The sequence below is a fragment of the Sarcophilus harrisii genome, chromosome 4 (genome assembly GCF_902635505.1).
Source record: "Sarcophilus harrisii chromosome 4, mSarHar1.11, whole genome shotgun sequence".
Taxonomy (NCBI): domain Eukaryota; kingdom Metazoa; phylum Chordata; class Mammalia; order Dasyuromorphia; family Dasyuridae; genus Sarcophilus; species Sarcophilus harrisii.
The window spans coordinates 310,801,586-310,827,226 of NC_045429.1; the positions used below are offsets into that span (position 1 = coordinate 310,801,586).

Genomic DNA, 25,641 nt, shown 5'->3' on the forward strand with positions numbered 1-25,641 from the left:
AGGGAAGAATATTGGAGGCCTGGCATGGTAGCACTTGTTTATATGCTCTGATTTTTAGGAAGCTGAAGTTAGTGATTGGCTTGAGTTAAGGATTTCTGAGCTACAGCAGGGCTAAAACTGATTGAGTATCTGGCACTATCATGGTGAGTCCTTAGAAGAAGAGGGCCAACAGGTTGTTTAAAGAGGATCTAACTCTTCTAGGTGGAAAAATATGGAGTAAGTTAAAGTTCCTGTGTAGAAAGTACTGGGATTGAGCTAGTCTGGAAGAGATAGAGAGGCCTTATCTCATTAAAACAAAAGGAAGCATTGGACTAAGCACAAAATATGAATTCTAGTTTCTTTTCTATCTCTTATGAGTGATATGACCTGAAACAAGTTCTTTCTTCTGGGTCTCAGTTTCCTCACTTATAGTAAGAACAACTGACCTTAAATCCCTTAAGGTTTACAAAGAGTTTTAGATATAATCTTTTCCTAGCAACTTCCTTGTGAGGTAGGTACTATATATATATATATATATATATATATGTATATATATGTATGTATAAATCAGGGACTCGGTCAAGATGATTTCAGAGATCCTTTTCCTCATTAAATCTTGAAATCTTCGATCCTTGAGCTGACCTTGAATAGGGCTAAAGTAGGTGATCTTCAGTCTTTTATTTTGCTGGGCCCTCTAGAGCTAGACTGATTTTCCCAAATTATCTCTGGTAGTGGGATGTGAATAGTGGAGAATAGAAGTGACTTGTACTCCCTTAGCCTCCCTTTCTGTGACAAGTGACAGACTGGTTTTCTTCTTCTTGACTGACATTTAAATAGCCTTCAGCTTTTCTTACTTCTTTCAAGATAACTGTTTAATAAACTCTTTTCTAATAATGGTAGAGTATATCCTCTCTTCATCAGGAAGTACTATTCATTCCCCCAATCCAAATGGAATATATCTCTCAGACCTCATCGAAAAAGAGAGAAAAATCCTTTAGATTAAAAATAACACCAACAAAAACAAATTTTTAATTGGAATTCCAGACAAAGTCCTGACTAATTTGGCTTCTCCTCTGGAACAGTTAAGGTGAGGTCCTCCCTAATAGGAGAGAAATGAGGCAAATGCTCTCTCAGGATTCCTTCTAAAGGATTCCTGGTCCCTTAGAACCCCCACGGTTCCAAGGGGGGGGGGTCCACTCTTTGTTTTACTGAACTTGCCTCTTGTTAGGTGGAGTGTGCTATTCATTCTCTGTGGGGTGTTTTTTTCCCCCCTTCCTTTTTCTTTCTTTTTTTCTTTCTTTCTTTCTTTCTTTCTTTCTTTCTTTCTTTCTTTCTTTTTTTTTTTTTTTTTAAGAAAAAGAGAACAGTGAGCATGTGCAGTAATCCATCACCTTGCTTTCCAGTTTCCAGGCAACAGTACAGGATTACAATTGGTCACATGATATATCTGCTGCTAGGGAGAAAGGGAAAAATGGAAAACCATACTCTCTTAAGAAAGAGGCTGGATAACAGGTAGAGAGGGCTTAGGTGGCAATATAGGCAACAAGTGATCAAATGATCTCATAAAGCCAGGAGGTCTTGTATCTCTGGTACCAGTCTGTGCTGCTTGATTATAGAATAAGTAATAAATAGTAATCATTGAACTAGGTAGATCAGTAGCTTATTACTAATCGAGAGCTCTAGGTACTCATTCCTCAGTTCTGTTACCATAAAAACCATCAGGGAGTGAAAGGGAATCCTGTTTATAATTTCTAACGACTTTCCAGAGTAGACCCAGGGGGAGGTATAAAAGGCCTGTAGAAGTTATGAGAAAATAAAGAAAGAGAAAGCACCCTTAAAGGAAATGTGTCCAGTTTCCATTTTAGAAATCCTCTTTGAACATGGTCTCTTTTGATTTTGATTGCATTTTTTTTTTTAAGTTTCTGTGAGAAACTAAATAAATGACATTTATATACCTTTCTGTATCAACACTCATTATAGAAACCGGAACTGGAAGTAAGTTAACACCTTGAGAACTGAGAGATGGCTACTTAAATATATGTGGACATAAATGTCTTTTTAACCCCAACTTTCCCAAACTTTGGTTTATGTCTTTGTTTTCATAAAACATTCATTTCCAATTATATCCTTTTCTCTTCTCTGTATCAAAGTTCTTGGTTTTGTTTGTTTGATAAACTGAGCAGAATCAATTGATACATTGACAATTATTGACAATATATACAACATTCCACATTTATAGGAAGTACATTTTCCTATCTCTTCTCTTATCCATTTCCTATCTCAAATTTAGCCATAATTATACTGTATTTAATTTAGTGTTGTTGTTCTTTTCTTCACTTTATTACAGTCATTGTTTATAATTACTTTCTATGTCCAGATTACTTCATCTATATTAGCTCATATAAGTCTTCCCATGCTTCTCTGAATTCTTCACACTCATCATTTCTTATGGTGAAATAAATAATAAATAGTAATCATTGAACTAGGTAGGTCAGTAGCTTATTACTTACTAATTGAGAACTCTAGGTACTCATTCCTCAGTTCTGTTACTATTGAAGTACCAGTTTGTTTATTCATGCTTCAATGGATTAGAATCTAGTGTTTTGCTACCAGATACACAAAAAAAGGTACATTTTCATCGTTGATCTCCTTGAGGATTATGCCTAGTGGTGAGATCTTTGGGTCAAAAGGTGACATTTTTTTCTCCCTATATAATTCCACAGTGTTTTTCAGAATAGTTGGACTAATTCACACCTCCATCAATGGTGCAACTGAAATCGATGCAAACATGTAGTTCCCTATATGTATTTACAGCCTGATCACAAACTATGATGGGACATATATTTAACATTATTCTCCTGCATTCCTTAAAAGCTAGTGTTGAATTCTGAATTGACCCTACAGGATTTATTTTCCCAGTTTCTCTTTTGCCTACAAATAAATTTGTCTTCTCCATTAGAGAATCTCCAAGGCAAAAATCACTCACAAGCTCCTCCCTCTCTCTTTCCCCAGAAGGACCCACAAAATAGATTTCATACACAATACACAAAAATCTACATTAATTTCTTTTTAACAGGTATTAATATCTATCGTGTGCTAAGCATTATAGAGACTAATAATAGCCCTTGCCCTCAAGAAGCTTATAGAGTGAGTGAGTGTGTGTGTGTGTGTGTGTGTGTGTGTGTAGAGGAAGTAGCTGGAGTAGAGAGAATTGCTTATGGATAACATGTATCACTATGTAGAGGGAAGTCAGTCGACCAGTTTACCAAGGAGATCAAGGGTATTGTATGTGTTTGGGGGTGGAGGTGACTTTGTGGTTTCTATTTTGACAACAGTGCTTCTGGGGCCCCTCAATCCCTTTTCTCCTAAAGACCAGTCAGCTTCTGGTTAACCTCATCCTAGTTTGGCTCACTAAAACAACAAAAGAGCAGCCCTGCTCTATAGAGGATGAGGGCACAGGCTAGCCAGCTGGGGGGCGTCAGACCTTGTTGTTTTCTTATACTTAGTTAAATGGGTAATGAGACATCTATACTTCTTTTCTGTTCTGGTCTGGTCACGAAGAGACTTTTTTTTTTCCAGCTGAAAGAAAATAGTTCTTCTGAAGGCCTAATGATAGCTTATAGTAGGCACCTTTGCATTTTAAAGAAATTCTCATAAATTAAGTTTAGCAAGAAAGGCAAGGTGAAAAAAGTGACTTGAAGAATTGTCGGTTTCAAAGTGCTGAACTGAAAGTCATGTTGATTATGTTGGGAAAAACTGCCACAGAGCAAGCTGGAGCTCTGGTGCACACTGTACTTCAATTAAACGAGAAAGAAAAATTATTAAATCATCACATTACAAAGAGGATTTCATTGCACCAAAAGGGGAGAAAGACACCTCCCCCATTTTTTCCCCCCTTAATACTTCTGGGTCTGTAGACTATTTTCTTCTAGTGACAAGAGGTTATGGCCATGTCTTTTGAGTTCCAGGATAGAGGGAGAAATTGAAGGGGGGAGGGAGGAGGGGAAACTGAGAAGTTTTCAAAACATTAAAACCTTGTGTCTAGAGAAAAAATATTCCATGTCTTTAATATTTAACATATGGGAGGATGTGAACACCTTAGGAACAGTTTGGTGGCTAGAGGCTTAGAAGTGTAAGTACGTCCCGCTAAAGAAAAAGGCTTTGGGACAAGAACAGGAGGCGGCGTTGTGGATTTTCAACTTAATTGGATCGGGAAATGCCTTCTAATTAGGTGTCAGGATTGCTTCCCCCTTTTCTAGTACCTAGGCATTTACTCACTTCTTCCTCTTCATCACCCTTAAAGCTGGCTCAATTACATTACCCAGCTTCAATCATACTAGGACACATAAAACCCAAACTCACATACATGCACCCATCCACGCATGTGTGTGCTTAGGCTTGTGCTGGCTGAAATCTTAGCAGTGCAACTTACAGGTAGGAAACCACCTTCTCCAGTAAGCAGGCTAAAGCTCCCCAGGGAAACTTTAATTCAAAGGAAGAGGAGAGGGAGGAGGCGGGGGGAGGGGAAGCGGGGGGGGAGGGAGGTGAGGCGGGGGCAAGTGTTTGATGATGATAGGGGGAGAAAAATCGACTGCAGGGCTTGCAGTACTGGATACAGCCAGAATGCTACACATAAACTTGCATTCCAGAGCTGGGGGGGTGGGGTGGGGGGGGGTGGAACACGGGGTGGGGGGGGGAACAGAACTCGGTGGTTGGGGGATGGGGCGGAGGGCGGGAGGAACTGAGAAAAGAAGCACGCATTTAAAGAAGTCAAAAACTCAAGTTATGAAAGGGGAGAGGTCAGCACGGGAAGGGTTAACTAGGGGAGTGGAACTTGCAGCGGCTGAGGGCGGCGACGGAGACCGGGGGTGGTGGACTCTGTGGGGGGATGTTGGAGGTGGCGGGGGGGGGGGGGACTGTCCCTTTAAGGCTCCCCGGGCACTATGGGGATTGCTGGGCTAATATGATTGGGGCGGCGGGATCACTTACTTCTGACGCTCCAAAGCCTGGGGGAGTTGGCTCAAGATTGCTTCTCTTTGATAAGGTCCTGGTAACTTAGTAACAACTCCGGGGATTAAAAAAAAATAATCCATAAAATGGTTGTAAATATCTGTTTGAGTCTGCAAACTCTTACAAGAAAGCCATGTTTGAATATATTAATATGTAAAGCAATGCATAGGTAATGTGAGGTGGAAAATCCTCATCAAAGAAATGTTTCGAGGTGGGGGGTAACCCAAAATTATAACACACACCCCCTCTGTTCTCTGCCTGAAATTCTTGTCCTTGACTGCAATGAAGGGGCTGCGGCAGGAGGGGAGCAAAGGACTGGGGCAGCTCTCAGAGCAGAGGGATTTAGAAGAGGGGAGGGCAGGAGTGTGTATGACGGGGTAGACCGAAAGGTGTATGTATGTATGTACATACGTATGTATGTATGTATGTATACATGTGGGGTTATGTTCCAGTACTGTGGGTTAGTTGAAGGAAACAGGGTTGTTGCAGAAAGGCGCTTATCTCCCTTTCAGGACCGTGCTTCTCGGCTCCTGCCTTTGATGTGCACAGTTAAACCCACAGCTCAGTTTTTGTTGGAATAGCCCGGAGGACATTTGGTGCATGGAATGACTGCTGGAAACAAGACCTGTGTTGAAAGAAGGGGAGGGAGGGGGGCTTAAGGGGGGAAGGAAAGCTGGGATGGTGGTGGAAGAGGCATCGGATCTTTTGCATAAAAACGGGTGGTGGAGCAATCCCATTCAACTCCCCCCCTCCCCCCTTTTCGGATAGATTAAAAAACAAATTCCTACATTACTGTTTAATTCCCAATCCCTTCCTTACTCCCACCACCCTCCCAAGAGCTGCCCATGTTCTCTGATGCCTTTGCAAGGCTGGGCAGGACTGGGGTGGTTGGGTGCGGAACCCGGGTCCGGGCCAGGGGGCCCAGTGCTAGGAGCCTTCGAGGTTTCGCAGTGGAGCAGACGTGTGGATCTACGGTAAGTTGCAAAGAATGCAGTGATCCCGGCGCTGGCCCCTCTCTGGAACCCTTTGATGTGCTCTTGGCTGAGGCTTTGAAGTTTTTCAGGAAAGCTATTTCGGTGCTCGCTCCCAGGCAAGCGAGGAAGAGAGCCGAGGATTGCGTAGGGGAGGGGAAGGTTGAGGGGCGGTGGGAGTAGATTCACTAGGAGTGGTATCCCTTTGACCCCCCCCCCCTTTCAATTCATGATCCTAGAGCCGAAAGATCTATGGCAAATACTTATCCAAGTGGGGAAGTGTGTGTGTGTGTGTGTGTGTGTGTGTGTGTACGCGCGCGCGCGAGCAAGAAGAGGGGGAGGTAGAGAGAGATCTTTTTGTGGTCTGATTATTATCATTATTATTTATGTGTGCGCGCTCCACATCCCCCCACACCCCCTCCCCCCGCCCGCATCTGCGTGTGTGTTTGGTAGGTGAGATGAAAGGATGGCAGTTCTCTTCGTACCCCTCCACCCCTTTCTTACCCCGACTCCTTTCCCCTCCTCCCTCCTCCCCCTCCTCCAGCTACTCCCTGTGAAGTCCTAAGGGGCCCAGAGAGCTTAGTTAGGGGGTCAGTTGTTGCTTAGGACGCGAAGGAAGCAAGTGGCTTAGGAGTTTAGTGAGGGTTTTTTTCCCCCTCACTCTCCTTTTTCCGCCTTAGATCTCTAGGTTTTTGTTTTGTTTTGTTTTGTTTTTGCCGAGAGGGGGAAAAAAGGGACTACCAGCCCCGTCGCCATTTCTGGAGTTTTATTATTATTTTTTTCTTTCATTTAATGTGTGTGGGGTGGTGTTTAAGGATTGGTCCTTTTGAAGATTCTTCTTTTCTTCGCGGCCCCGGTACCCTGGCGCCGGGTAGATTGTGAAGACTGCTGCTGCTTTTCCTCTTCCTTCTCGTCGTGTCTTTGGTTCCGAGGAAAAGGGGTCCAGTCCTCCCCTTTTTTGGGGGTGTCTGGGGAAAGAGTTGGAAGACTACCTGGGGAAACCCTCTTGAAAGAGATGAGAATCCGGCTTCGTTATGCCTTCGCCTTTCAGGTAGATCTGTTAGCCAACACTTGGATTTAACCTCATTTTCTTTTCCACTGCCCTTATGCCAGCTGTTCTCCTCCACCCCGGCTTCTTTCGTCTTTTTCTTCTCTCCCTTCTACCCTCCTGTAGTTCCCCGGAACGCAAATCTCCAGATCAAATGGCTTAGGTTGAGAGACTCCTAAATGCCGGGACGCCCCCCTTTTTCCCCACCCCAAGTTTTGGTTCTTAAGACCGCAAACCTCCCCGGTGTACTGCTGACGCCTGAGGTTTTTAGGTACGGGACCCCTCCAGACTATCTCTCTTCCCTCTGGAGCGTTTTGGTTCCCGGCACCGCAAACCTGCCCTTCGGAATGGCTGAAGTTGTGGGGCTCTCAACATCTCAGACTCCGTCCTCTCCGACACCCCCCCCCCAAGTTGGGCTCCAGCCCCCACGCCTGAGAGTCCTCCCCCTTGGGCTCTCTTATGTACTCGGTTGGTCTATTGGAGGATTTTATTTATTTATTTTTTTGGCGGGGGAACCCAACTGGGCTGATGCGGAGCTTTTGATTCTTCATGCAAGATTATTGATAAAGTCTCCACCACCCTCACCACCCCTTCCCTTCTTTGCTTTTGAATTCTTCATTCTTCTTTTCTGAGGGGAAACGGTTTGTTTTGGGGGTGGGAAAGTGGGTAGGGAACAGAACCACCTTAGCCCCAGAAAAAGTTTGGGAATAGGGAGGTAGGAGAATTAGTCAGGTTTCTGATGTGTGCTGGGGGGGGGGGGGGCGGGAGCGGAGAGAGCTGCAGGTAACTGTTTATCCCTTAAGGGTTTAAAGTATTTTTTAGGTTTGTGAGGACCGAGGAGGGGGGAATAGGGGGGGGGGGGGGTAAAGGGGAAGGGAGGCAGTGGACATTTTAAAACCTAACTCTGGAAGTAGCTAGAAAATAGCATCTTGGGGGGGGGGGGGAATGCGGTCCGCAGGCAGCATCCACAATGTGTGTTCCGTGCACAACAGCTTCGGCATTGGACTGGGAGTTCTCCTTTCTGGGGATCATAATCTGAATTTTTAAGGAGTGAGAGAAGAGGGAGAAGAGTGGAGAGGAAAGGAAAGGGGGTGTGGTGGTGAGGAATGGGAACCATATGCCGGAGGAAGAGCACGTTTCGAGTTCTGTGTAGCTAAAGCCAAGTTGGGGTAATTGAGCGAAATTGGTTTCACCTGCCAACGACCTGCGACTTAAACTTTGGGTCTCTCCGATGTTATCAGTATTGGGGAAGGGAGGAAGAAGGAAAGAAACAAATATTGATGAAGGCTCCTTTGGAGACCGGCTCTCTGCTGTATGGGATTCACTGGATGCAATGGGTTTATTGAAGGTTTTTCTTCAGTCCTTTTTTTTCTTTCTTTCTTTTTAACCTCCTAACTGGAAAAGTGTGCAGGGAGTTCAGATTTCTCTTTTGAAACGGTGCATCTGATACTTTTGATCAGCACATTGGAGATAGCTGGGTTGCCTGATTTGAATGTGAAGAGTTGAAAAGCCTGTTTACTTTCTCGCTTTGATGTTGGGTGGATCTGGTTTTGATTAGATCAATACTCTTTTCTCTCTTCCACCATCCTTCCCTCCCTCCCCCTTTTCCCCTCGCAGAGAGAAGGTTCAGAGGAGCCTTTGCTGACTTGAGTGAGAGAGACCACGCTGATTGCTTCGGGGAACTGGAAGAGAAGAAACTGTGAGAAACACTCCATCACCATGAGTAGTGCTATGTTGGTGACTCATATCTCAGACCCCAGCAGTAGCTTCAGAGAAGACGCTCCTCGACCCCCAGTGCCAGGAGAAGAAGGAGAGACACCATCATGCCAGCAGTCTGTCCACCTCAGTCAGGGCAAGAGCCCAGTCATCAAAACTATGTCTATTTCTTCCAACACTAGGAGGAATGAAGATGGCTTGGGAGAGCCTGAAGGCAGGGCATCCCCAGACTCCCCTCTGGCCAGGTGGACCAAGTCTTTACATTCCTTGTTGGGTGATCAGGATGGGGCTTATCTTTTTCGGACTTTCCTGGAGAGGGAAGAGTGCGTGGATACCTTAGACTTTTGGTTTGCCTGCAATGGATTCAGGCAGATGAACCTTAAGGACACCAAAACGTTAAGAGTAGCCAAAGCAATTTACAAAAGGTACATCGAAAATAACTGTATTGTTTCCAAGCAACTGAAACCAGCCACCAAGACCTACATAAGAGATAGCATTAAGAAACAGCAGATAGATTCAACCATGTTTGATCAAGCTCAGACTGAGATTCAGACTGTGATGGAGGAAAATGCCTACCAGATGTTTTTGACTTCTGATATATACCTCGAATATGTAAGGAGTGGGGGAGAAAACCCAGCTTATATTAACAACAGTGGGCTTGGAAGTTTAAAGGTAGTCTGTGGCTATCTCCCCACCTTAAATGAAGAAGAGGAGTGGAGCTGTGAGGACTTTAAAGGCAAGGTTTTGCCTACAGTGGTTGGCCTGTCCAGCAAAACTCTAAGGGCTACAGCAAATGTGAGATCCACAGAAGCTATTGAAAATGGATACAGGTAAGAACTTTGGGGGAAGAGTGGCTCTGTTAACTTTTTCTTTTTAAAAGAGGTACACTGAAAACCCTTTATGAAGTATGATATATACTCTGGGTCTTGCACTGCTTTTCACCAACATCTGTAGAAAGGACCCGGAAAGAGCCCCTAATACCATAATGAGAAAACACTGTCACGAGGATTTGATTCAGCAGTCTGTTAGCAATCAGCCCTCTGATCTAGTTCTTCTTTGATTAAAAAGGGGTGATGAAGTTAGAATCATGAAACCTACCAGCTTCAAAAAAAACTCTTGAGGAGTAGTCACAAAAGTGGTTTAGCTGTTGCATTGTGCTGGAACTTTGGAAAGAGTTGAGTGAGAGTAGCCCATTTTTAAAAGGCCTCTGAATCACCAAATCCACTAAGCCACTATTTGTGGAAGAGGTCATTCCACTGTCCATCTGTATGGAGTTTAATTATTCCAAAAGGGAAGCAGCTGGTGGCAGTGCAGGAAATAACATGTACACTTAGATTACTTTGGTTAAGCCATATAATTTGGACTTTCATGTTAGTTTTAGGGCCAACAGACTGGCTCATTGTTAATAGTATGACTGAGATTGTGACTTACTTATATTGAATTAGATATTGCCTCAAAATAAAATTCTTAATGTGGAGAACTTTTCTGTTTTCCAAGGGCCTTTGCTTTTGTTTTCTAATGCTGTATTAGCTCATTGTGTGTGTGTGTGTAAGTACTTGTGAATTTGAAAATTATGCTTTAGTTCATGAAGATCTTAACCCAGAGGGTGTGTGCTTTTGAAGTACTCTTTGTTGATTCTTAGGATAGTCATCTAGCCAAGTCCTTTAAGATACTTTGGAACAGCTTTTATTTTACCTGGTCAAATGATAGTTCCCCCTATGTTTTTTCTTCTTTGTTTTCATCTTCCAAGTGGCTTTCATGAAAGTTAACCTTGAAATTTTAAAGTATTGTTTCCAGACCAAAAAGGGGAAAAGATAAGTTAATTTCTTTAGTACTCAGGTAGTTAAGAGAATTGTGGACTTTTTAACCTGCTGGGTCTTATGTCTTGGCTACTGTTTCCTCTTTAGGTATATAATTTTATCTGTTGTACTTTTAGTGGGAGGTACTTGGGCCTTTGAGAACTATTAAATAGGTAAACTAAATGATGGATGAGTGATGAAGAGAATAGAGAATGGAGCAGCTTCTTGGTTGCTAATCCTACAAACACCAGACAGTTACCTTGAGGGTATCCCTGACTGTTACCTAGGTAGACTTGGAGGAGGGTTGTCTCAAGAGGTTGTCTATATCAAAAGCAGAAAATAAGAGATCCTTTTGTCTTCCTTACTTCAGGATCTTGAAGAATATTTTTCTGGATGAGTATCATTGTTCAGCTGATTGCCTCTGGGATACTGTCCATATGCTGGTTAAATTTGTCATTCTATGATCCCATATTTAATTAGGTAGTCTTGTACTGCCACTTTTAAGACTTTGGTTTTCTGATGATCTCTATTTGAATTGTTCTATCTTATCTGAGGATTGTTTTTGTTTTGTTTTGTTTGATGGGGACCAATGTAAACTTCTTTCTCATTACAGATGAGTATCATCAGTGCAGAGTTTAAGTATGAGGTTCTTGGGGCACATTGAGGTTAAATGACTATCCCAATATGTGTCAGACAGGACTTGATTCCCAGGCCAACCCTCTATCCCCTAAATGTGAGTGATGGTCTGAAACATTAAATTATCTTGAATATTTTCTTATGCCTGGGATGTTAGGTGACAAATACATGTAGAATTTCCTTTTCTTTTGACTTAGGTAAATCTTTGGTCCATAATAGAGTTTTAGAGGATTTTTTTTCTCAACTACTCCCATGTATATAAACATGAACATATAAATTCTTCCAAGGCCTAGTCAAATGTTCATAAAAAATATAATCAGACTTTTTAGATATACTTGGTTATATAGTATTTTTAACTGTTTCCCTAAGCACTGGCATAATTAGAAGAATTAAAATTGGCTTTTATGATGGGTTTTAAGATTATAAAAAAGATCTTTCCTTTAATTATTTATTTTGAGCCCCACAGTCCTGTAAAGTTGAGTACTATAGGTAATATTTATTTTTAACAAGAGCAGAAACACTTGTTGATAAATGAGAAACTGAGCTTGAGAGCCTAAATCTAGTAAATGTCTGAGATGGGATTTGAACCTGGAACATTTTAAACTATTTATAAGCTTCCTAGTTCTATCCTCTTTAATAAAGGTTAGATAGCAAAAGTAGTCCTCTTAAAAAAGTATGAATATGGTTGGGTACTATGTCTTCCTGAAAATATACATAGTAAGTGCTCTAAGTTACGATGACTTTTGGTAGGACTGTTCTTCAAAACAAAAATAAAACAAATGACCTGATGCATTGCCATATGTGCTAATGGAACTAATATGGAATTAGGGGGTTAGAGTAATGCATTTATTTTGGGAAAGAGCATCCAGAGAGAGTTTAGTTTGGGGTACAGATTTTTATCTCTCCAAAAGAGCACTCCATTGTATTCTTTCTTTAGAGTGCTGCTTTGGCAGTGTTTGCGTGTTCCTCTCCAAGGTAGACTCATCTGCCTCCCATTAATTTCTCTGTTCTAACATCAGTGAGCTTGGCCTTCCTTTGAAATAAGTTGGGCCAAGCAGATGGCCCTCTACTGGCTCAAAGTGCTTCCTGTCCTTTGAAAGAACTCACTTGATGAGGCCCGATTTGTGTGAAGCTGTTGGAACCAAGTTTGGCTTCAATTACCCTGGATGCCACAGTAAAGCTTTGCTACGACCAGCATTCCATGATTAAGTTAGAGAAGAGGTCCTCTGAAGGCCTCGTAGCCTCTAAAATATACTTGTTTGTGTATTTCTCAATAACCCTAATTGTCTCCTAACGTGAGGATCCAAGAATATCTTGAAGGCAAGTTAGTGGGGCCTCAGGAAAAGTGGGAGTGTGCCTGCTTTTATGTAGTAGTCTTGTTCAATTGTCAGAGGGGCTACTTTAGAACCCTAAACTGACAGGGAAAGACTTATAAACAAATACTTTAAATTGCATTGGTTGTGATAGGGGATCCAGAAAGACCAACTTTATTGTACGGTCTTTGTAAGGGGGGCCTTTGCCATGTCCAGTGTATGGAAAGGAACATGCTGTGTGTCATCTTGTCAAGATAAGAGATAAGAATAGTCTGAAAAAACAATCAGACCTTCTTGAATCTCCAAAGCAACTACCACCTGACAGCTGAAACCACTTTGCATATTAAAGTTGGAGATTGAATTGAGTGTGCAGTATGAAATTTGCATCATGGGCTACCATTTTCCATAGGAATTTAAAATCCTTGCAAGCAACTTGATGCAAAACAGCACTGGAGAGAAATAATCAAGCCATCTGGGTACAATTATTGTTGCATGGTCAAGTTTCCCCCCCCCCCCCCTTCTTCTTAAAGTAATTACAAGAAAACAGCCCTAATCAGTTTTCTTAAAGTATGTGGAGATTTTTGTAAAGTTCTGCGTTCTTAAAAACTGAGCTCACTTTTCTCTTCACTCCCCCCAACCATCTTGTTGTGATTATAGAAAAATTCCAATACTTTTTTATTCCAGTTAACTGAGTTAGGAGCAATATACTTCCATTTTTAATTCCTGTTCAAACAGTAGTTTAGTATTTTGGAAGTGAAAGGAGAAGGGGGTTTATTTTAAGAAGTCCATGTGTCAGTTCTCAGTGCAAAACTTTGAATGGTTTCAAACGTGGATGAATGAACATGTGATTTTAGTCAAATGGTCTTTTATGGGAAGGAGGGGAGAGCAGTGTGGTGATGTTGCAAAAAGGAGTTTCTTGGGGAAGATTAAATGCAGTTTCTACCATTTGATTGACAGGTAACTAATGAAAAATGACTAGTTGCTGATCTAGTAACATGAAAATGATAACAGAAGTATAAGGGATATAAATAAGAAAGGTACGTAAGGGCCAGTAACGGCACATTTGGCTCTCTAGGTCTCAGTTGTTCATCTTTAGACTTTATAACAAAGGACAAGACCCAGTGGGCTTTCAAAATAAGTAGCTGACTTTAATATTTACAGTAGTGTTCCCAAGGTCCCTCAAGATTATAGTACCATATACAGAATAGAAACTCATGATATTTTCATCACAGAGTGATTAAAAATGGAAAAAGAGATAATGGGGATTCTGTGAGACACTTGTGGAAACTGAGGCTAGAGAAGTGAGGAAGCTTCGTAGTTTATCATCACTGCTGAGATTATAAACAGCAGACATATAGTGTTTTTAAGGTTTGCTAAACACAGACCATATATTATCTCATTTGAGACAACCCTGTGAAAGTAAATGCTAATGGCATTTTTGTGCCCATGTTTCAGATGAGGAGACTGAAGCTAAAGTAGTTTAAGATTTGCTCAGTGTATATAATAGCTAATAAACATTTGGGGGTAGAATTGAATCTAGATCTTTTGGAATCCAAGTCCAACATCTTTATAATTATTATTCTAATGTAAGTTTGATTTTGATTTGAAGAATTAAAAAAAAAATTCCACAGATCTGGTCAGGATAAATTTGTAAACATTTAACCCATCTCCTGCTTTCTGGTAAGACTGAAACCATCCTGGAGAATTTAACCTATTTTAAAAGAATTAACAAGGAAGATGATAACTTTTTCCCCATTCTTTCCTCTTTCTCCACTCCACCCCCTTATAGCTAGTCTATTTATCTTATCTATCCTAGCTTTTTTATAGAATTCTATCCTATTGTTGCTCTTTTCCCTATCCCTGTCTATTTATACTTCTCTCTTCTGCCTTCTCTGCAGAAAGTAATGAATGATGGTTCATACTTTTCTCTTCTTCCTCTTCCTCCTTTTACTCCTCCTCTTCCTCCATTTCCTCCTTTTACTCCTCTTCTTCCTCTATTTCCTCCTTTTTCTCCTCCTTCTTCTCCTCCTCAATTGGACTTGCCCAGGGTCACATAGCTAGTGTGGATTTAAGGTCCTCCTGACTCCAATGGCTGATGCTCCATTCACTGCATCTTCTGGCAGCCCCTATCTTCAGTCCTGTTTGAGAGCTTCTTAGATATTTGAGGGTTATTCAAACCTTCCCTCTAACATCTTTTTTTTTTTTTTCAGGCTGAATCATCACAATTTTTTCAGTCTTGCCTACTGGATTTTTTTTTTTTTGTCTAACCCTGTAATAATTTCCACCGTTTTCTACCAACCTTCTTTCCCATTCTCTTATGTCCTTTGATATTAATGAGGCCACAGTGGTATAGCGGAAGAGGGTCCAGCACCTGAAGTCAGGAGAGGCACCAGTCTAAAATACTACTATAATTTTTTTTTAGCTTTTTAGCCTAAATTTAACCCAACTCTTTCCTCTCTCTACATATGTGTGTGTGTGTGTATGTATGCATACTTGCCAATTGTATTAAAAGGTCCTTGAAGAAAAGAATGACTCTATGTCTGTCTTCATCATTTTTGTGTGTTCTGTAGTCCCCTACGTAGTAGCACAGTGCACAGAGATATTCAAATTCTATTTGATTCACTTGATTATATATCTTGATTGCCCTGTTTTCCAGCCAGAAACTACCAGGGATTTTTAATCGTTTCATTTTATAGACCCCTTTGACACTCTGTGGAAGATTTGAACTCCTTGGAATGATCTTTTTTAAATGCATAAAATAAAAAATACTTAAGATTACAAAAGAAACCAACCATATTTATTATAAAAATATTTTTTTTAATTCATGAATTACATGTTAGGAGCCTTTGATGTAGATTGTCATTATTGATGTCTGAGCTGTTATGTTTTTTACTAAGCAGTAATCCTGGTTTTCATCCCAGGACCATATTCCCCAAAGGAATCCCAAAATGCTTGCAGATTGACTTGAGATCTTTCTTGGGTTTGTCATTAGTCTTCTACTTCTCATTTCTGTCTATATTTATATGCTTTGTTCTTTCAGGAAAGAATGATAGGTCTAGCTGATCCTAAATATCTCCTTTATTCTTTGTAAGCAGCCTCTCTCTCTCCCTTCCCCCCTCCCCTCCAAAGGTCAGACTTTAATGGGGGAGCTAACTTTAGTCATGCTGTCAGTATTAGCACTATCCTGCTGAAAGAGGTCCATCTCTACCTCCTTAAGCCCCTTACTGGTCACACCAGAGGAATGCAGCTCAGCAGGGGAGGAGCAGACACTTGTTATGTGAGGGAACTCTGTAAAGACTGAGCTCAAGAGGTTGAAAATGGGGAGCCAGCCAATGGCCAGTGAAACAAAAGGCCTAGAGATTCAGGAAGGACCAAGGACTTCTTTCCATTTAAACAGCTGTGCTGCTCACTTTAATCCAGCTGGCCCTAACCATTCTTGGCAGAAGGATGGTGGTTAGTGCATATAAATGTGTGTGTGTGTGTGTGTGTGTGTGTGTGTGTGTGTGTGTGTGTATTGTATAAAGTGGGTAGAAGAGAGTTCTAAACACACTATTTTAATTTTTCAGGGATTGCCTTCCTAACTAACTCATACCAATTCTCATTGTTGAAATGAAACTCTGAAGTTTGCTAGATTTTACTTCCCAATCAGGGGACAGGTTAGAACCTGTAATATAGACTGCTTGAGCTATTTGGGGCACTGACCCCTCAGGACTGAAACCCTACCTTATGCCATAGTAGTTGTGGGAGAAGTCAGTTTCTGCCAAATGCATAAGGATGACTCAGTGATGGTTAACCTTTTTCTTTAGTCTCCCTCTCAGATCATTCACCTCCATTAACTAGTATAAAAACTCTAAATTTTAGTTTAAAGTTTTATTGCTAATGTTTCGGGGACACTATTAATTGATCAGCCTTACTTAAGCCAACTGTTCAGATCAGTAGGAAATGGGGCAGAAGAGGGCAAAGCTGGCCTGTTCTACCAAAACACTTTGGGAGCAATTTATCTGCTACAGGGGGCATGTCAGGGACTTTTGTGGTATTTTATTTTTGCCAAGATGAACTACTTAATGGGCATGAGAATACAGGCATATTGCCTAGGAGCTGGAGTGGTTATAGGGGGTTGGAACTGAGTAAATAACCTACCCAACTCCTTCTATATCCTTAGTCACCAGCTTTACATCTCTGTAGTTATCTGTGGTTCCTGGGGTAGATTACTGACTGGATTCCCAATGGACTTTTTCTTTTTAGATCCTTCAAGAGGAACGATCCAATTAATCCATATCACGTAAGCTCTGGCCATGTCTTTGCTCCGGCAGCTAGTGCCAATGACAGTGAAATCTCCAGTGATGCGCTGACCGATGACTCCATGTCTATGACGGACAGTAGTGTGTAAGTATGTCGTTGCCCTGTGTTGGTGGGTAGGTTGAGGCTTGCTGAAAATATATAGTCTACCTTTTGCTTTGAAGTTCCCATCTTGAGGTGGCTTATTGTTTTCTTTTGGAGTGAAAAAGTACTTTTGCATTTAGTACTTTGAGAGACTTTGGCAGTGAATAGGATAAAGCCTCAGCTGTCAGAAACTAAAGTAGGATTATGGAATCCTCTGCTTGGAAGGGATAGATGATAAACAGGTCATTCTCCCCAGGCGTTGTATAAACTATCTTGAAAGCTGGGGTTCCCATCTTATTCTTTTCATTCCCAATAGCAGAAAAGAGAATGGCATTAGTAGGATTCTCTTATTCAGTGTGAAAATAGCTTAGGACTGAGTTTTTGGTCCACCTGGGATGCTAAAAAGTATGCCTGTAAAATAGATGTATAACCATCAGCCAATGAGATTCTTCTTGCATGTCTCAGTCTCTAGAGACAATTTCGAAAAATGTTTTGAATGATGACTGCTGCATAAGGATAAATTTGTACATTCCATGACTCTTAACTTATCATCCTACATTAGAATTCATTTTTACCCACTAGCCGACTACATAATATGAAGTGAATCATATCATTTCTAAGGCTGAATTTTACTTTTCTGTAATAAAGTATTTGGACCATGTTGTTGTCCAAGGTTCCCTTCTAATCCAACAATGCTCTACCACTGACTCATTGACTTTGTGTCTTCTCTTTGCTACTGATAAAGACCCCAAAGACCTTTGGGAGTGAAAGGTTCATACTTTTTGTAATTGGGGAAGGGAGCATTATAACATTAATGTTAATAGAGCAAGACAATACAGTAATAACTATTGTCCAACATAGCTGATTTCAGCTTGTCTTCAGAGGCAGGGCAGTCATTATTTTGAGAATGCTTGATGACATTTTGATGTTTGTCTTTTGCCGTGGGATTTCTGTTGGCAGCTAAGTGTCAATCTGGCCAGATTATGGTGAAGAAAAGTGGATGATCAAACTAGTTATGCAATTTGGGGCTGAAATTAATGGCTTATTCATTCAGCACAATGCAGAGAGAGATTGAAGTGGTAGATAGGCGAGTTTTCCAAATGACTGAAGATTATCCATTAACATTAGTAAGATGTTTCTGGAGTATTATATACTTTTCTGCCTTCTTAACATTTTCTTGATAGCTCATAATGGTTATTCTGAGCATTATATTATGTTGTATAGCATTATACTAAAACTGAGTAAGTTCAAATAAAGTTATTAAAAAGTCTAGGGCTGTTAACCCACATAATGAGTGACCCAAATTGACATAATGACTTTTGGCCCTCCTTAGAATTTTCCTCAATCCTCCTCACTTTCCTTTAGTAATCATTTCTCCCTCTTAGCATAGATCACCAAATCTTACAAGCCATTTAATTCAGGAGTTTCCTCTACAATACATCCAAAAAGTGGTCATCCTGTTTTTGCTTAAAGACTTTAAGAGAGAGGAATTCTACTACAAGTCAGCCTGTACTACTTTATCAGAAAGTTTTTCTTCACATCAAGCTCTAACCTGCTTTTCTTCAACTTATACCCATTACTCTTAGTGCTGTCCTCTGGGAGCCTTGCAGAAAGCCTAATGCTGCTTTCCCAAGATAGCTCTTAAAGACTGTGTCTTTATCCCACTCCCTGCCCCACCTCATAGTCTTTTCCAGGCCTAAACATAGTATCATAGATTTAGAACTAGAAGAGCCTTTATAGCATAGCTAGTCCACCCCACTTTATAAATTCCTAGTTCCTCTATGCCCAAAGGGCTGTAACAGTGTACATGCCCTTTGATCCAGCAATATCAGTGGTAGGTCTGTTTCCCAAAGAAGTCCAGAAAAAGGGGAAAGGACCCATTCGTACAAAATTATTTATAGTAGCTCTTTTTGTGATGGCTAAGAATGGAAAATCAAAGGGGGAGGCCGGATCAATTGAGGAATGACTACATAAGCTGTGGTATATGATTATAATAGAAAATTATTATGCTGTAAGAAATGACAAGCAGGATGACTGTAGAAAAAACTGGAAAGACTTACATGAACTGATGCACATTGAAGAGAACAGAACCAGGAGAATGTTGTACACAGTAATAGTAATATTGTTCTGTGAAGATCTATGAAGGACTTAGCTGTTCTCAGCAATACAATAATCTAAGACAGTAACAAAGGACTAATGAAGTATACTATCCGCCTCCAAGGAAAGAACTGATATTGATTGAACACAGACTGAAGCATGCTGTTTTTCACTTTTTTCAATATTTTTTCTTTTATTTGAGTCTTCTTGTAGAAAATGACTAATATGAAATGTTTTAAATAATTGCACCTATATAACATGTCAAAACTTTAAATAAAAATTTGTAGTTTCTTTAACTGAAGGTATGATCGTGAAGCCAAGTTACCATCTCCTTGACAGTCCAGTTTATCAGTATCTTGGTTTTGTTTTTTAAGCATTTATTATCTTACCTTCCCAAGGTCTTTCACCCTTCACTGAACAATTAAAAAAATAAAAATAAAACCTTTACAATAAACATACATAGTTATGCAAAACAAATTCTCATATTGGCCATGTCCAAAAATGCACATCTCATTCTATGCTTTAAGTCCATCCTATCTCTGGTAGGAGGCGAGTGGCATGTATTATCTCAAGTCTTTTGAACTTGTGATTTATCATTGAGTTGGTAAAAGTTCTAAAGTCTTTCAAAGGTATTTTTCTCTATAATTTTGTTTTCATTGCATAAGTTGTTCTAGTTTTACTCGGTACTCTCATTATCAGTTCATAGATGCATTCTTGCTTTCATCCAAAGCTGTTCATTTTGTCATTTCTTAAGGTACAATAATATTTCGTGAAATAATGTACCATAATTTATTTAACCATTCAGGAAACTAGTTTCTAATTTTTTGATCCCACAAAATGTGCAAATCTAAGTTTTTTTGCACATGCAAGTACTTTTGTCAGTATAGTTCAAAAATGGTGAGATCTAGTACTATGCACAATACTTTAGATGTGGCTTGATCTCCTCATGTGGTGGGATTATTATTTCTCTTAGTTTTTTTCATTTTTTTAAATAAACAAGCACTTATATTCTCTCACCCCAACCACAGTTTAAAAAAAAAAAAACCTTTGTGACAACAATATATAGTCAAGCAAAACAAAAATTTATCTTGTCAATCCATGTCCAAAATTCATAGAACCTAAGTGGTACAGTGCTTAATAGTCGGGAGTTAGATCCAAAATCAAATGTGGCGTCAGATATACTTTCTAGCTTAGTGACCTTGAATAAGTTATCTACTCTGCCTCAGTTTCCTCAATTGGAAGATAAGGATAATTATAGTACCTACCTCACAGAGATGCTATGAGAATTAAGTGAGATTATTATTTGTAGAAAGCAGAATGCCCATCATACAATAGGTGTTATGTAAATGTTATCTATTGTTGCTAATAGTAGTAATAATATAGTCTCATTCTGTATCTATAGGGATGCAAGATCATCTCATTCTTCTCAGTATTATGGTTGGTCCTTACAATGGTCCCAGTTTGTCTTTCAAAGTTGTCTTTACAACATTGTTGTTACTGGATCTCTTAATTTCTGCTTACTGTATTCTATTTCAGTTAAAACAAATTTTCCCAGTTTTCTTGGAAACTATATTTTTCATTATTTCTTATATTATGATAGTATTCTTTTACATCCACTATACCATTATATGTTCAACTATTCTCCAAATGATGGACTTAGTTTCAAGTTCTTTGCTCCTTCCCCCAATAAAAAACTTTTAAATATTTCATATACATATATATGTCCTTTTATCTCTTGAATTCTCTTCATTTTGATGCTATACTTTTCATGATGAACTGAATTGCTTTTTCTTAACTGGCATATCTTACTATTGAGCTTGCAGACATTGAGTTGATGTTCATCCAGTAGGTATCATCCCTGCTCTCTCCCCTCCCCCTCTGCAGTTTGCTGCTTAAGTTATGGTTTAACAAGTTTAGAAACTTGTTAAATAGGTAAAAATAATTATAAAATAAAAGTAAGTAGTCGTTGATGATTTAGTTGGAATCCTTCCTGACTGATTGTGACTTTCTCCCATTTCTTTCCAGTTCATCTCTTTCCCTCTAGTTTTCCTTTTCTCCCTACTAAGCTTTAACCCCCTAGGCCTCCTATTGTAACTGAGTCACTAACACTCCTGCTTGTGTACCATTCCACACATGAAAATCTCCAAAGGTGGGTAACTTCCATCTTGCAAATATTTTGCTTTTGAATGACAATATGAGAAATCAATTATTTAGCCCCAGAAAGAGACATAATATAAACCTAAACCTATGATGCTTTTATTTCAATTGAGCCTTCTTTGCTAGCCACAAGTTGTCCTTCTCTGTTGTTAGTGACTACCTAATTTCTCCAGAATTTCAAACCTTGTTCTCTTTCAAGCTCCCAACCTTGTGTCCACTCACATCCTTACAACAAATTCTTTAGATTGAGATCATTTAATGGCGATGACTTAATTTCCTCTTTTCTATTCCTTACCATATGTCATTATCACCCACTCTCTTCTTCCTTATGGTCACAAACATTTTTTCCAGAGCTTTGCTCCAAAAATCATTGCCATCCTTTTTATACGTCCAATGTATCTTTAATCTCTCTATCCATTGATTTCTTTAATTATAAATATACTTGGATTTGCTGATTAGAAAAGGGGAAGAAACCCTTTTATAACCATTCCATATCTCTCTCCTCTTATAAACTTCTTGGAAAAAGTTTCTACACAATTCTGTGGCGTTCTCATCCTCATTCTTTCCTTAACCCCTTATTCTGTGATGTACAACCCCCTCGGGTTTCTCTTAAGCCACAAGTGACCTTCTAATTATCAAATCCAGTGGCCTTTTTTTCAATCCTCACCCTACTTAACCTTCTGAATTATTTTGTACAAAATATGTCTTTCTTTTGGATTTCTTCTTCCTTGGCCTCAGACATATTCTCCAATGTCTCTTCTTGAAGATTTTGTTCTCAACTCTTTTCTTTCTTTATGTTTTCCTTTGCCATTTCATATATTCTCAATCCTTCAACAGCCTTTATCTTCAATTATTACCAAATCTTTATCTCCTGGAGAATACCTAGAAGATCTCTTTACCTGACCATCCCAGTGATAGCTCAGACTGGTACAAAATTAAATTTATCTTTAACATGCTTCTCAGTTAATGGTACCATCCCTACTTCCAACCCATCTCTCAGTCACTGACTATATTTGTGTTATTTTTGACACTTATCTATCCTTCTCTTATGTGTAGGTGTATAGCAAGTCCTGCTGATTCTACTTTCAAAATAATCCCTTTTCTCCTTTTTTCCTGTAATTTGCTGTTATACTAGTTACCCTCATTACCATCCACTTGAGCTTTGAAAATAGGATTCTTTCCACTTGGACTTTCTGCCTTCAGTCTAACTGATGTAATTTTCATATGCCTGTCACACTAATCTAATGCATGGGATAGATGCTATCATTTCTATTTGGTCTTTCTTGGTTCCATATTGCCTTTTATGTAAAAGTTGGACTCCTTTGCATGGCATTCAAGGTTCTCTATAATCTGGTGCTTTTCTTACCTTTATTGCCTTTTCTCATCTTATTTCCCATTAAATACCCCAGTTTAAGTGGGATATTTAATTTTCAATCTGAAAATATCTTGTGCTTTTATTTTTGCACTTTTGCTCATAATGTTTTCTCTTTCTTTTCCTCTTTGAGTTCCTATCTATCCTTTAATGCTCAGATGCCAATCATTTTTATTATTAAGGATCTCCTTTGGACATCTCATGCCATCTAATTTTATACCTTGAGCAGTTAGGTTTTTAAAAAAATTAAAAATATGTCTGTGTCAGATAGCCTTTCTAGATGATAAAGTACATGAGGATAGATCCTTTGTTTCCTATCTTTATCTCCCTTAACATCTAACATTGTACTATAACAATGCTTGTTGATTGACTTAACTGTACAGGGTATAAGCCTAATGTATGTTGAATTAAATTTATTGAATCATGATCACAAAATCTTAGAGCTGAAGGGAACCTTAGAGATTATTTAGATATCCCTTCTCATTTTACAAATGAGCATTCTGAGGCTCAGATTGGCAAAAAGGACTGGGTCTTCCGACCTCAAATTCAAGTATTCTTTCCATTTCTTCCTCTGTGAGATGAAATAAGTAAGATAGATTAGATTCCCATTTTTTCCTTTGGAAAATGGTTGGGTGGGGGGTGGGGTGAAGTAGCTTTGATCCAGATTTTAAAATATACAATTAAAAAAAAGCTTTTTCAAAGCAGCTTTTATTTTAGGACCCCTACTGATTAGTTAGTGGTCAAGTCTCTTCATTCTATTAATAGCTATTTAGGGTAAAAAATGCACATAGTGTGTTTTCCTCTTACATCTCCCCTCCCCCTTTCCCAGAGGAAATGCTTGCCTGGCTTTATTTGGAGGTGGTTCTGCTTATGCTGTTTGATCTTAGGGCCCTCCCAAGGGGAAAAAGCGTAACTTGCCCCTTTCCAGCTGTACCTCTCTAAGTCCTTTGTAGAACTGATACTCTGCATGTGGAAGCCGCTTGGGAGGGAATGGATGAAATCATCCTTGAGCATCTATTGTGTTTTGTGACTAGAGTGTTTAAGTGGGGTTCAGTATGTGCCATGTTGATATAGTGGCATTTCTTAAGCTGGGCTAATGGCACACCCCAAGTATCTGGAAAAACTCATCAGTCTGACCAGGTGAACCTTGCTTAAGTGTAGGAAAAAACCATTCAAAACTAAGGAAAAGGTCAAAAACTCTTTTAAAAAATAAAGCTTTTAAAAGAGGGCCAATAGTAATATGAAAAGATTACATTTGACTGGTAATTTACAAACCAGTGAACTCATTAGAAAGTTCTTGTGAAATGGTCAGAGTTTAAAACCATTGGGTAAGACTTTGTCTTGATTAAATGAGAAGGCAAACCCAAGGAAAAATTGGACCAGTATTTTTGACTGGTTCTAGATGTATGTATTCTCTTGCTTCAGAGTATTCAGGGGCTAGTCATTTCTGCATTACTGTGTAGGTGGGTTACTGGGGATTCCCAGGGCTGGGATTATACCCTTTCTTCATAGCCATTGGAATTGTAGGCCTTATATAGATAAGAGCACCAAGTGAGAAATAAAATGTGTGGTGGATAAAAGCTGAACTGAATTGCTTTCAGTCCATTGTTGGTCTAGGGGAGCTTAAAGGGGATAAGAGGGTAGCAGCCCTCTTTGAAATTTACTTGAACAAGTGAATGGGAGCTCCTGGTAAAGCAGTCATGAAAAGAGCTCTGGCTGTTTTTTCCTGCTGTAACAATAGACAGTGCAGACTGTGAGGAGCTTGGGGAAGCTGGGTTGATTGGACTACTGGGAGCCTCAAGCTTGGGGAGGAGAATTAGAGTAGGACGAGGGGGGGTGGGCATCATGTGGGCTTTAGCTGATTACAGAAGGTTTGACTTCATTAGACACTTAGGAAAAGCTGTCTTCTTTCTTGATAGAACTGATTCTGTGTTAACATCTTTTTGCAAAAGTGCCAGGTAGAAGTTGAGATGAAACTGTATTTGTAAATTCCAGGGAGTGGCAAAGTGAGAGAACCTGGATTTTATAGAGACAGAATTAAAAAAAAAAATCTCTTCCTTCTCCCCTAAGGGCCACTGGAAGAACATTTTAATGGGAAATAAGCCACCATATTTGAAGTGGCTGGGAATGTGGATCTCCATACTCTGTAGATCAGTGAGCATGCTATTTTATGAGCCTGTTACTAGGAGAATTCCAGCCTCTGAAGAAATGGCATTTAAAAAGGTTCACTGCCAATAAGTAGAAGGAAACAGAACACATAATAACTACAACAATTTATAAGTGTCAATGGGAAGAAGAACACAAAAAAATCAAAAGTGAATGCTGTGAAATTAGAATGACCAAGTTTAGTCCCATAGAAGAAATAGGAGAATGTAGCCTGGCTCCCCTGCTCCTTTCCTTGCAGAGCAAAGAGGGGACTATGAGTATGAAATCCTGTATATAATTTTGAACTTAATGTTAGTTTGAGTGAATTTTTTTGTTCTCTTATTCTTTGTTATAAAGATTAAGGGTCTCTAGGAGGGGAAATAGATTTTTTGGAAATGAAGGCGATCGGGGGAAAAAAAGATATCAATACAAATTTAAATTGGGGGGGGGAGTTCACTGCCTAGAATCCCAGCAGGGGTCCTAAACTCCAGTCCTGGGGCTTTGGAGCAGAAAGATTGCAGTGACATTCCAGGGGGTCCGAGTTTAGCTATGATAAAGTATAAAGTCTGACAATATCAGAGGCAGCAGGCTTTTTTCTTTCCAAGTATGGCAAGGATACTTAAAAGTTGCCAAAAGCCAAGAAAGCAAAATAGACTCAGTTCAACCTTCTGTCTTTCTCTTTCTTAAGTAATAAAAGGATTTTATACTCTGAATCAGCTCTCTTCTTTGAAGGGGTGGGATCTAGGTATCAGATCATGAAAAAGATGATTTCCATTCCTGGAAGGAGGGAGGTGTCTTTTTATTATTATTGTTATTTGCTTATATCTTATTTATGGTTTGACTTTGGACACAAGGGAATGAAACTAAGCAAACTTCAAATATTACCTTATCTTACAAACCAGGCTTTTGATGTTGGCAAGATCACAAACTCACTTCAGAATTGTTGCCAAATGAAGATGGGAGTGAAGGCGTGTGCGTAGGAGTCTTGATATTTCAAAGCCACAGTCAAACCACA

General features: G+C 39.7%; 1 protein-coding gene across 5 annotated transcripts in view; it reads left to right on the forward strand.

Moving 5' to 3' along the window:
- Positions 1–5,494: 5,494 nt before the first annotated feature.
- Positions 5,495–25,641, forward strand: part of AXIN2 (axin 2) — a 43,392-nt gene continuing 23,245 nt past the window's right edge. The window contains exons 1-4 of one of the 5 annotated variants that reach the window (XM_031965681.1): positions 5,495–5,963; positions 6,776–7,011; positions 8,626–9,554; positions 16,718–16,858. In XM_031965681.1, the coding sequence (XP_031821541.1) occupies positions 8,728–9,554; positions 16,718–16,858 (968 nt within the window). In that variant the 5' untranslated portion in view covers positions 5,495–5,963; positions 6,776–7,011; positions 8,626–8,727. The other 4 variants (XM_031965682.1, XM_023502590.2, XM_003768569.4 and 1 more) reach the window with 4 other exon arrangements.